A 12,153-nucleotide genomic window follows, 5' to 3' on the forward strand; every position below is an offset into this window, starting at 1 on the left:
CTTGCAGGGAAGATGGGCACCTCACCAAATTTGAAATGATGCGGATCTGGAGGTTCCTCGCCATTTAGGTAGGGTCCAATTTCCAAGAAAGATGCAATCCAGAGACAGCTGAACATGGGAAACTCTAGTCCAACATTACTCATAGCCTTTCAGGGTCTTCAGATCCAGAGGATAGAAAAAGAGGTCTTACATACCAATAAATTTTATGAAGCCAGTATATCCATGATACTAAAATCCAAGAGTGTATACGAAATAAAAGTAGATGCTAATGTCACTCATGAAGATATTAATACAAATTCTAACCTAATTAATATGATGTAGGTTATTCAGAAAGATCATAGATCATGAACATTCCCTCCCAGCAGCGTATGGTTGACTTAAACATAGGAAAATATTAGGGCGCCTAAGTGGTTCAGTCGGCTAAGCGCCAGACTTCAACTCAGGTCATGATCTCACGGTTTGTGGGTTTGAACCCCACGTCAGACTCTGTGCTGACAGCTCAGAGCCTGGAGCCTGCTCCAGATTCTGTGTCTCACTGTGTCCCTGCAACTTCTCGGCCGACGCTCTGTCTGTCTGTCTCTCTCTCAAAACTAAATAAACATTAAAAAAAATTAAACATACGAAAATATGTACGAAATTCATTACGTTAACAGATTAATGGAAGAAAACCGCTACAACCATCTCAATAAACGTCCTACAAGTGCTTGATGAAAGTCAACATATATTCAACAGAAATGTTGTTAGGAAACTAACCTAAGAATGGAACTTCTTTTATGTCACAGTAAATACAGTCAAATGCTAAAAATTTTCTAATTCCGATCAGAAATAAGACAAGGATGTCCATTATTTACCAATACTTCCCAACACTGTACTGGGTGGGTCTGTCCAATATTGTGAAATGAGAAAACAAAGAGGGGGGATAATGTTTAAAACAGCAGGAACAAACTGTTAGTATTCAAAGATGATAGAATTGTGTATGTTGAAGCTCATAATGGATGTTGACATACACCTCTGGCATTAAATCCTATGCAGCAAGGCTTCTGGAGAGAGTACTGATGTACAGATATATCTGCACTTACCAGCTCAATCAGAATACAAAATTTCAAAAAATGACACAATTTTCAATAGCATCTAATACTTAGAGTAAGTTTAACAAAGGTTTGAAAAGAGTCTTTGGAGAAAGTTGTAAGATTTTATTGAGGGATTTTTAACAGTGAAGTGTCCTTCCTACATGAGAGCAGTTTGCATGGTTTCAGCTTCTTCTTGCTTACACTTTCGGTTGTCCTTCACCTGTAAGACAGACACAGAGTTGGAAACATTACTCAGCAGAATTTATTTACATTAAATTAATGATATACAGAGGACACTATAGTTTTTATTTTATAAGATAGAATTCCAAGCGTATGCTTTACCAACATTTTTGGAACACACCACACTTCCTATAGGTACAAGAAAAGAAAAAAACACTTCAGGTTCAGAACAGATAAAATGAAATAAACCTATTAAAAGGTAGTTTCATTTTTGCATCTTTGTGTTTAGATTCAAGTTAGTTAACATCTAGTGTCGCACTGGTTTCAGGAGTAGAGTTTAGGGATTCATCGCTTACATATAACACCCATGCTTGCACCCTACTTGATGTAGGGAGAGTGCAGAAACTAGAAACTAGACTATCTCTTGCCATTTTATCACTCAGTCATTTGAGCCTTCATTGGGGAAAGGTTTCAAAATGCACGTGTTCTGTAAGAGCCACAATAATTTAGAGTCTGACAAAATTTAAGAACAGGTATCCAGGTCTCCATAGAGAAAAACCAACATCAAGCAGTGTGTTTTCTTGTTCTCAGTAGCAATGAAATCTCAACTCAGATGTTAAAATTTGACCAAAGATGTTATCTGATGACAAATAAATCATACAAAATGGAAGATTTTTGTATTCCATGTATATTATCCAATAGAACCACAGAATACAAAAATCAGCAATAAAAACTGACTGCAATATATCTGGTTTGAAATCACTAAATATATGAGCCAAGATGCATTCAGAAGTGAAGGGATCCTCCCAGAATCACACAACTTATGTTAGAGCTGGTATTAGAACCTACTTCAGTGCCTCAGCATATTTCATACAAACTGGTATTTACTCCAAATCCATTTTGTGGTTTTTAAAAGAGGAAATTATAGAAGATTCTGAATTTAAGTAGCCATCAGTTAAAGTATTTACAGTGTATTTTATTTATTTTTTAAAGTCTATTTCCTTATTTTGAGAGAGTGAGAGAGAGCGAGCACAAATGGGAGAGGGACAGAGAGAGAGGAAGAGAGAGAGTCCCAAGCAGGCTCCATGCTGTCCGCACAGAGCCCAACGTGGGGCTCAATCTCACAAACTGTGAGTCCATGACCTGAGCCAAATCAAGAGTCAGATGCTTAACTGACTGAGCCACCCAGGCGCCCCAGTATTTACACTTTATAAAAAAGGAAATGGTTTCATTTTTTATTATTTAAGAAGGCTCTGACCCAATTTAAGTCTATATCTGATAGGGTATAAGTCAGGCAGTCAGGAAATTAGGGTCTGAACTACTTATGAAAGCTACCTTTATGTGTAAACTCTGTCATTAAAGTATCAATAAAGTCATATCTACATAAGTAAAGATATAATATTCAGGAAAATATCTGCATACTTTGCATTCTCAATGGATAACATATCTGCTTCAGGCATCTTCACGGGCTCCAGTGTTGGGACATCCGCCCCCTTCACATCACTGTCATCTTCACTTTTGCCCCCAGTCTTTGGCACAGGCAGTTCCTGGATACCAGATTCCAGGTCAGGGCCTTACCGAAAAAAAAAAAAAAAAAAAAAAAAGATGATAATCAACTTAAGGAGTAAACATAAAATATAAAGAAAGAAGTGATAATATGTATTCTTGCCATTATATGAAATACAAGCCTGTAGACTTAGGGTAACAAAAAAAGCGATGGAAAGATGGACTTCCCATCTTTGTTTTCCTGTAATATGAAACCTTATTTCAAATAACAATCTAAAGAGAAACCACACTAAATCTACATTTGCATTATATTACCACAGTGTACTAAGAATAGAGAGCATCAGCTAAGAAATCTTAAATGTACACCATGCACAGGATTTTTTTTAAGTTTATTTATTTATTTAGAGAGAGAATGATCAGGGGAGGGGCACACAGAGGGAGAATGAAGAGTATCACAAACAGGCTCTGCACTCCTAAGTGCACAGCTGGATGTGGGGCTCAAGCTCACGAACCCTGATATCATGACCTGAGGCAAAATCTAGAGTGTGACACCTGACTGAGTGAACCACCCAGGCACCCTGCACCATGGATAGGATTTTAATGAAAATTAAAATTTAATTTCCTGAACAATTAGCTGAGTGCATTTGTGGGCCTATGACAAATCCTACACTAGTGACATACATCTCCTATTGGAGCAACCTGAAAGCTATTTTGTGAAATTTAACTAGTTAGATTTAGGGGCAAAGTCTCTCTCTATAACTTATGATAAATGAATCATGCAGAGAACCAAGTATCAAAAATAACAGCAAAATATTAGTGACTTATAGTCAAACTTCTGTCTTACAGTGAGAATAAAGGGAGCAGGGTGGAAAGAAATTAATGGACTTTGTCATCAGTCCTATCGTAGAAACCTCTTACCAGCGAATTCCTAAAATAATCCACGGCCTGAATGATGTCAATAATTCCATACAAGTATCTGATGAAAATACTTTCTTTGGAAGCTGGTAATTTCCGTTTCATGATCATTTTAAGATACTTTTGATTTTCCTAATCATAAGTTGTTAAACACCTCCTAAAGCCACTTAAAAATCACACTAATATAGTTTACCTATATGCCAGTCTCCCAAATTATACAGCGTTTCCCAAATGTACCATATCAAATGATTAAGCAAAGGAAATGGTGGCTCTCATTCCTCGAGCCTTTTTCTGGAGTCTATCTCTTGCTCCACTGAACTTCATTTATTCCTGTGCCTGTACTAACGCTATTTTACAGTACAGACACATTTGAGTATTAAGCATTTTATACAAAAGCATTCACATTTTGGTATAACAACACAGATGGTAGGAAGTACAAAAACCGTGTAATGAAATATGAGTTATGTCTCCATGTGTCAAGCAGTCTTTGGCAAGCCACAATCCCTGAACCTTAGTTTTCTTATTTATAAAATGAGGCTACCATCCCTATGCAAATCTTCTTTATTCCTGATGTTATAAGATATGCTGACTTGGCACTCTGCACACACTGTTAAAACCAGCTTACACTTTTGATGCAGGGAAGGAAAAGGCCACGCAAAAATGTTCTAAGAAGAACAAATTCAACTAGTGAAAAAATGTATACTTTTGTAGTAAACAGTTTCCTCTGATTTAGAACAGACTGCATGTTCAAGCAGATTAAATCTTGAAGAAAAAGGGGAAATTCGTTAGAGTGAATACAGCTGTAAACTATACTCTATTCACATTTTGAAACAATTTTCGGGAAATGGCTGAGATTCTCTTCTAAGGTTTTGTTTTGTCCTGTTACGTCATAATGCGTGATGCAAAAATATACCCTGTGCCCCCATAAGCATTCTTTTTCCCTTTCCCTTCACCTTCATCCAGAGGTGCTTCTTCAACTGCTTTCTCTCGCTCCGGCATAATATCCTGACACTCAGTGGGTGCCTCCTTTTGTTGAGGCTGCTCATCACTGGGCTGCTGGGCCTAGGGTGTGCGTGTGTGTGTGAACAAAAAGTTGCATTAATGCATGCCAATAATATAAACCTATGTTACGCATTTTATATCAAATAATAAATAAGTATAAAAACACTTATAAAATATAATTCTATATTGTATTCCTAAAAGTTATATGGCCATTTATATACACATACATATAATGGAATATTAGTCATCAAAAGGTATTAAAATCTTGCCATTTGCAACAATGTGGATGGGGCTAGAATGTATTATGCTAAGTGAAAGAAGTCAATCAGAGAAAAACAAGTACCCTATGATTTCACTCATATGTGGAATTTAATAATAAAACAGAGGAACATATGGGAAGGGAAGTAAAAATAAAGGAGAGGGGGAAACAAATCACAAGAGACTCTTAAGGATAGAGAACAAAGTGAGGCTTGATGGAGGTAGGTGGGTGGAGGATGGCACAGATGGGTGACAGGTGATAAGGAGGGCACTTGTGATGAGCGCTGGGTGTTGTACGTAAGTGATGAATCACCGAAGTCTACTCCTGAAGCCAATATTGCACTGTACGCTAAGTAAAATTTAAATTAAAAAAGAGTTACTCTTCCCACAGAGTAGCTACCCGGAAGAGGTACCCACAAGCACTCTGGAGGCTATTTTAAACTATGCTGGGATGGATACGTACAACTTGTTGTTAGTAAGCATGAGAAAGGAGTCATAGGGTATATTTACCCAGGGAACACAAGTATGGAATCCTTCTGGTTCAATGTTTCCTGCCCCTTCCCAGCAAAGAAACTTTTATCACTGTATCTGTACGTTTGTAGGTCAACAAAATTTTCAGAGAAATAAACTGATGGTGTAGAACATCAATTGCTGAAGTACTCACAGCCACAGGTGCAGCTGGCTGGTTAGCCTTGCCATCATCCTTTCTTTGTTTAGATTTAGATCTTGTTCTCACACGCCCACTCATTTTTCACCCTGAAAGTAGAATATCAGTATTTGGAAAATGTATTCTAAAGGCTAGGTACACCACCTCCAAGGCGTAACATTTTAATTTTTTTTTACTTTGAAAATACTTTCAAAATCAACCTTGCGTAAGGATAGTGTACATGCTGTGGTCACACCAAATAAACGGGCTGCAAGATCACTCACATCGGCCAAACTGGCAGTCAAATCACCTTAAGGACAGGAGAAAACGCGAGGCTTAGTTTCACAGCTAGATTCCCCATCATAAAGGCATGTGAGAAAACAATGCTGGATATTTAAACCTGAGTCGCTATTGTTTTCACATTCCCAGTTACTGGGCCCATTTTACCCTCTTAAATAAGGTTTCCTTGGAACACAGAGAAGTCTTAATCGTTTGCGTACTGCCTATGGCTGTCTTCCCACCACAAGGGCTCAAGGTGTCTAGTTTCGATACTGACCAGTGAGCCGGCTCCTCCCTTGACACCCTGCACAGTGCGATACAAATCTCCGGGACGCAGCTCCAACCCCACACCGTTCCCCGTTTCCAGCCCCACGCACCGTTTTTTTGTTTTTTGTTTTAAGTAGACTTCACGGCCATCCTGGAGCCCAGGTGGGGCTCGAACTCACCACCCTGAGATCTAGACCTGACCTGAGATCCAGCGTCAGCCACTTAACCTACTGACCGCTCCCCACCCCCGCCCACAGGCACCCGTTCCAGACCTGTTCTGTACCGCCTGGCCCGCCTCCCACCCAGGGTCCCACTGAGGACTCTGGCTTCAGTGCTCCGCCGGCAGTTCCAGGTGCTTGCAGGACTCAGATACCTCAAAGAACGCCCCCAAGACCCACCCTGTCTTCACCTCCCCCGTCCTCGGCTGCCAGCTGTCCTCACTTGTCCCCGTCCCACCACCACGAGGACGAGGGCCATGGCGGCCGCGACGCCTGTGAGGAGAAGAACGCTAACTCCTGGCAACTTCCTCCTCCGAGGCCACAGATCTACCGTCCCGACCCGCCCGAGGCCCACTGGCACTCTCCTCACAGTCACTCACACTTAAAGTCCTGGAAGGACTGATTTGTGGACCTACCGGTTGAGGGCAGGCAGCCAGAAAGACCACGACACCGCCCACACCACTCCACGCCACTTCTTCCTCAGCTCTGCTCACAGGACGCGTGGGCAGCAGGGCGCGTGCTCAGCAACGGTCTTTCTTAACAATGGGCATGCGCAGGAAAGGCCTGGTACAACGTGTGTGCGTACTGACGTGGATATGTGCGTACTGACTGGGTGTATGCGTACTGGCGTGGGTGTATGCAATGTTCGTGGACTTCTTCCCACGCCTGCAGCCAAGGCGTGGGAAGGCAGTGTCCGCAGAGTACCCGACATGGTGCTTGAAGAGTGGCCTTTTTCCTCCTGCCCGAGCTCTCTTTTGCAACCACATACTTTGGGGACAGACAGTTACAAGTCACCGTTAGTGCTGAATGTTTCTCAGAAAGATATCTGTAACAAAAATAGATACTAAGTACTTTAATACTATTTTTATACATGCTTTGATCAATCATTCCCTTCCATGCTTCTGGGTTTGCTGTCATACTTGAGTGAATTTGCTCTCCTCTGTATAATAAATACATTAACAACTGTTTTCTTTACCTTTTTTGCTTGTGTTACTGCACATTTAAACCTGTGGTTTGGTAACTGATTTCTCTAAGTACCTGTGGTCCTTCAATCAGTGCACATTTCAGAAGTTTCTATCGATATTGGTCCTGGGGTTTAAGCTCAGTCCACTGGTTCATTACGTTCAGTAATGGAGACTATGCTTGTCATGTACTGTGCTTTCCAAAAATCAAACAACTTGATAATAAAGCTGACTTTACTGGATAACTCTGTCAGGGAAAACACTACCTGGACAGGGTCTTAGCAGAGTCTTTGAGGTGGCCGGACAGGAGAGATACGTATTCAAATTGTGAAGTCGGAGTAGAACAATTCTTTCAACGTTGGGGGAGGTTGTGATGAAGACTGAGTAAAAATAGGGCTAAAATGGTGTAGGTTTGGTGGACACAGCAAGGCAAGAATATTAAGTCGAAAGTTTCAAATTCCTTATGGTTGAAAAATGTCATTTGGCACTTTTTACTGAAGAGTTGATGGATCTTTCAGTTAGTTCCTGGAAGGGACAGTAATGTTATTTTCAACTTTTGTCTTCCTAGGCAAGAGATGATTTTGATAGCAACGTTATGTTGATGTAGCTCATGGTGAGAAGGAAATCTGGGAAGGGCAGGTAAAAAAAGGGGGCCAGCTAGATGTCCGAGACCAGATTTTCCCTTGCATGCTTTTGTCTTCTGTCATCTTGCTTACCTCCTGCATCTGTCAAGTTCCCGTGTAGCACAATCAATATGTGCACCCCCCTTTTTTCCCCTTATACCCCTACAATCCCACACATAAAAGAAGGCCAGACCCAGGGTTCAGGGCTAAGTCTTCTGACCTGATTCCACTGGGCTGGCACTGGTGCAGAATAAATAGTCTTTTCCAATCCCTTGAGTGTGTGTCGCTTGTCTCTTCCTGGCCACCAAGTATTTGCTGTAACATTTTTGGTGCATTGGTCAGGAAGCCCACAGCCGCGCTTGCCCTTTGAGTCACCATTGTCGGAGGCCAGCAAGAAGGCCACTCTTCTTGGGCCCCTGTGACAGAAAGGAAGGCATGCCACCGGTGATTTCACTGGATCCCCCCCCCCCCGCCCCCCCTCGCAGGGCCTGACAATATTTGGCCACCACTTCGCTGAACGGACTCCAGGGGGAATAGGAAAATTCTGCCGATGGGACATCAGATTGGGTAAATGTCCCCGGGGACCTAGGACGGAATTCAGGCCTGCCCTAGAGGCAGAAGGGGAGCTTGATCACCTCCCTGGTGATATAGTCTCCACATAGGACAGGGAAATCCTGGGTGGAAATCTGTCATCTGTCTAAATGTGTGTGTGAGTGCCTATGCTCCACGTTTTCGGCTATGGAGCCTGAGTGGGTCCTACCCTGAGATTCCATGAAGACCTCATATGGCTCAAGGCAGAATCAGGTCCGCAGAGGCCTGATATAAGTCTGGGGTTTATACTGACCTGCCAATGCTAAGAGGTGTCTAAATCCCCATGAGGGGAGAGACCAGGTGGACAAAATGACCTCTTCCCTCATGCTTGTCCTGCGACAGTGTTCATTGGGAGGTACCCATCTAGGATACCAGGATGGGGAGAATTCCTCAAAACCAACTGTTAGAGCCAATGGTCTCTGGTCAGTCTACCTCAGAACGGGGACCTTAAGAAATATTCCCCAGCAGCTGCCCAAACTCACTTTGTTTCAGGGAAATTCCCTGTCTGCTCCAGACTGACATGGACTGCCTAATTCCACTAGTGGAAAACAAAACAAAACTTTTATTCTATCTAGATTTGCTGAAGGTCAGATAAGCTCATGTTATCTCTGTTCCAATTTGTTAGCAAAAGAATAACTTAAATAATGGTTAATGTTGTCTGTCTCATAGTTTTCATGGGTAATTGTTAAAATAGCTTCCAAAGTCTTTGGTGACCTAAAACGTTAAAGTTTTACTTGCATGATTAATTAAAATTAAATTCATTGTATGTCTAATGAGATAAAAGTCAAAAGCACTAATTACTAGATGTGGGTTTGTGCTTTTTTTTTTTAATTTTTTTTTAACGTTTATTTATTTTTGAGACAGAGAGAGACAGAGCATGAACGGGGGAGGGGCAGAGAGAGAGGGAGACACAGAATCTGAAACAGGCTCCAGGCTCTGAGCGGTCAGCACAGAGCCCGACGCGGGGCTCCAACTCACATACCGCGAGATCGTGACCTGAGCCGAAGTCGGACGCTTAACCGACTGAGCCACCCAGGCGCCCCAGTGTGCTTTTGACTTGTTGCAGAAAAACTAAGGATATTTGGGTCTGTTAAAAAAACATGTTTTGTGCTTAATTGATTCATAAGTTTGACATCTAAGGAATCCTGATGTAACAGACAGTTCACAATTGACTACTACTGAGTTTTCCCTGGAGACTAAGGTTTCTAGGAGTTACAATTCTGCTAAATGTAATTAAGACTGATGGAAATAAAAAAACAACTCTGTATGTAAAAAAAGATGGATATGTAAGAAAAATATAAGGAATGGAAATACATTTTTGTGAAAGGTAAAAGAAAGTAATTTTGTCCTCAATGAGACTGGCTATTTGGAGACAAATGGCTTGGGACAAAATCTGAATACAAAGGAAAGTTTAGAAGGTTCATGAGGGAAATCTTTAAAAGGAAATTTTATATTAAATGGACTTTAAATATACACTGGTTTAAGATTTTTAAAAAATTGAGATACATGTAAGTACTCTAAGGTGGATCCTGATTTAATGGCAACCCTTTCTGGAGGGGAAACAATTAAGGGCCCCTTACCTGTATCCAAAGCAGACCTAGAGAAGGAGGAAAGGAAGTCTTCCACCTCCACCTCCTTGGGTCCTCAATCTATATAAAAAGTGCAGTTCTGCTCCCTACTGCCCACCTCATCTGGGCCCGCCCTGTAATATAACAGACATGTTTCCCTTATGAGAAGCTAGAATGCCAGAAGGAGAAACCTTTTACATTACAAGGTTTAAGACAGATAAAGGAGAAGTAGATAAATTTTCTCATCGGATAAGTATATAGAGGTTTTTCAGCATATTACATATGTTTTTGAGTTGACCTGGAAAGATATAATGCTTTTGTTAAATCAGACTCTTAATGAGACAGAAAATTGTGGGGTTCAGGCAGCAGCTAAGAGATATGGGGATGGGCAACTCATTAATTACCATGGGACTGGAGGTCCTATAGGGAACTTGCAACTCCCTAACTAGAACTCAGGCAGTTCCACCTCAAAATCCTGATTGGGGAATGGTATTGCTGCCACTTCCAAGCTTGTATTTTAAAAAAACATTAAAATATCTAAGACTCAGCCCTTAAATTATACTAAATTAGCCACTATTTTACAAACACAGAATGAGAGCCCAATAGCCTTCCTACAGAGTTTGAAGGAGACCCTCATTAAATATATGGCTATCTCCCTTGACACCCCTGAGGCTGAGATAATTTTATTATGTTTTATTTATTTTATTTCTTTAAATATGAAATTTACTGTCAAATTGGTTTCCATACAACACCAGTGTTCATCCCAACAGGTGCCCTCCTCAATGCCCGTCACCCACTTTCCCCTCCCTCCCACCCCCCATCAACCCTCAGTTTGTTCTCAGTTTTTAAGAGTCTCTTATGGTTTGCCTCCCTCCCTCTCTACCTTTTTTTTACCCTTCCCCTCCCCCATGGTCTTCTGTTAAGTTTCTCGGGATCCACATAAGAGTGAAAACATATGGTATCTGTCTTTCTCTGTATGACTTATTTCACTTAGCATAACACTCTCCAGTTCTATCCACGTTGCTACAAAAGGCCATATTTCATTCTTTCTCATTGCCAAGTAGTATTCCATTGTGTATATAAAACCACAACTTCTTTATCCATTCATCAATCGATGGACATTTAGGCTCTTTCCATAATTTGGCTATTGTTGAAAGTGCTGCTATAAATACTGGGGTGCAAGAGCCACTATGCGTCAGCACTCCTGTATCCCATGGATAAATTCCTAGCAGTGCTATTACTGGGCCATAGGGTAGATCTATTTTAATTTTTTGAGGAACCTCCACACTATTGTCCAGAGTGGCTGCACCAGTTTGCATTCCCACCAAAAATGTAAGAGGGCTCCCATTTCTCCAAATCCTCTCCAGCATCTATAGTCCCCTGATTTGTTCATTTTAGCTACTCTGACTGGCATGCGGTGATATCTCATTGTATTTTAAAAAATATGTATCAAAACTAGATAAATCATGTTTTGATTTGTATTTCCCTGATGAGGAGTGACATTGAGCATCTCTTCATGTGCCTGTTGGCCATCTGGATGTCTTCTTTTAGAGAAGTGTCTATTCATGTCTTCTGCCCATTTCTTCACTGGATTATTTGTTTTTCAGGTGTGGAGTTTGGTGAGTTCTTTATAGATTTTGGATACTAGCCCTTTGTCCGATATGTCATTTGCAAATATCTTTTCCCATTCCGTTGGTTGCCTTTTCATTTTGTTGATTGTTTGCTTTGCAGTGCAGAAGCTTTTTATCTTGATGAGGTCCCAATAGTTCATTTTTGCTTTTAATTAATTCCCTTGCCTTTGGAGACGTGTCAAGTAAGAAATTGCTGCGGCTGAGGTCAGAGAGGTTTTGTCCTGCTTTCTCCTCTAGGGTTTTGATGCCTTCCTGTCTCACACTCAGGTCCTTCATCCACTTTGAGTTTATTTGTGTGAATGGTGTGAGAAAGTGGTCTAGTTTCATTCTTCTGCATGTTGCTGTCCAGTTCTCCCAGCACCATTTGTTAAAGAGACTGTCTTTTTTCCATTGGATGTTCATTCCTGCTTCATCAAAGATTACTTGGCCATACTTTT

The 12,153-nt window shown here is 41.1% G+C and overlaps 1 protein-coding gene across 2 annotated transcripts; it reads right to left on the reverse strand.

Moving 5' to 3' along the window:
- Positions 1–1,161: 1,161 nt before the first annotated feature.
- LOC128774610 (P antigen family member 3-like) lies at positions 1,162–6,864 on the reverse strand. 2 transcript variants are annotated; one of them, XM_053893673.1, is made up of 5 exons: positions 6,758–6,864; positions 5,596–5,687; positions 4,625–4,733; positions 2,673–2,823; positions 1,162–1,290 (listed from the first exon to the last, which is right to left on the reverse strand). In XM_053893673.1, the coding sequence occupies exons 2-5, from the start codon at positions 5,677–5,679 to the stop codon at positions 1,287–1,289; spliced, it is 348 nt and encodes a 115-aa protein (XP_053749648.1). In that variant the 5' UTR covers positions 5,680–5,687; positions 6,758–6,864; the 3' UTR covers positions 1,162–1,286. The 2 variants fall into 2 exon arrangements, with proteins under 2 accessions (XP_053749648.1, XP_053749649.1); XM_053893674.1 differs by lacking the exon at positions 6,758–6,864 and adding an exon at positions 6,445–6,556.
- Positions 6,865–12,153: the final 5,289 nt, after the last annotated feature.

Source organism: Panthera pardus, unplaced genomic scaffold (genome assembly GCF_024362965.1).
Source record: "Panthera pardus isolate Hobbes unplaced genomic scaffold, ASM2436296v1 HiC_scaffold_340, whole genome shotgun sequence".
Lineage (NCBI taxonomy): Eukaryota > Metazoa > Chordata > Mammalia > Carnivora > Felidae > Panthera > Panthera pardus.

Bases quoted from the DNA above. Each gene is read 5' to 3' on its own strand.
- LOC128774610 (XM_053893673.1), bottom strand. From the start codon at position 5,679: ATGAGTGGGCGTGTGAGAACAAGATCTAAATCTAAACAAAGAAAGGAT. The intron at 4,734-5,595 runs GTGAGTACTTCA...CGCACACCCTAG, and splicing joins AGCCAGCTGCACCTGTGGCT to GCCCAGCAGCCCAGTGATGA. The intron at 2,824-4,624 runs GTGAAGGGAAAG...TTTTTCGGTAAG, and splicing joins AGAAGCACCTCTGGATGAAG to GCCCTGACCTGGAATCTGGT.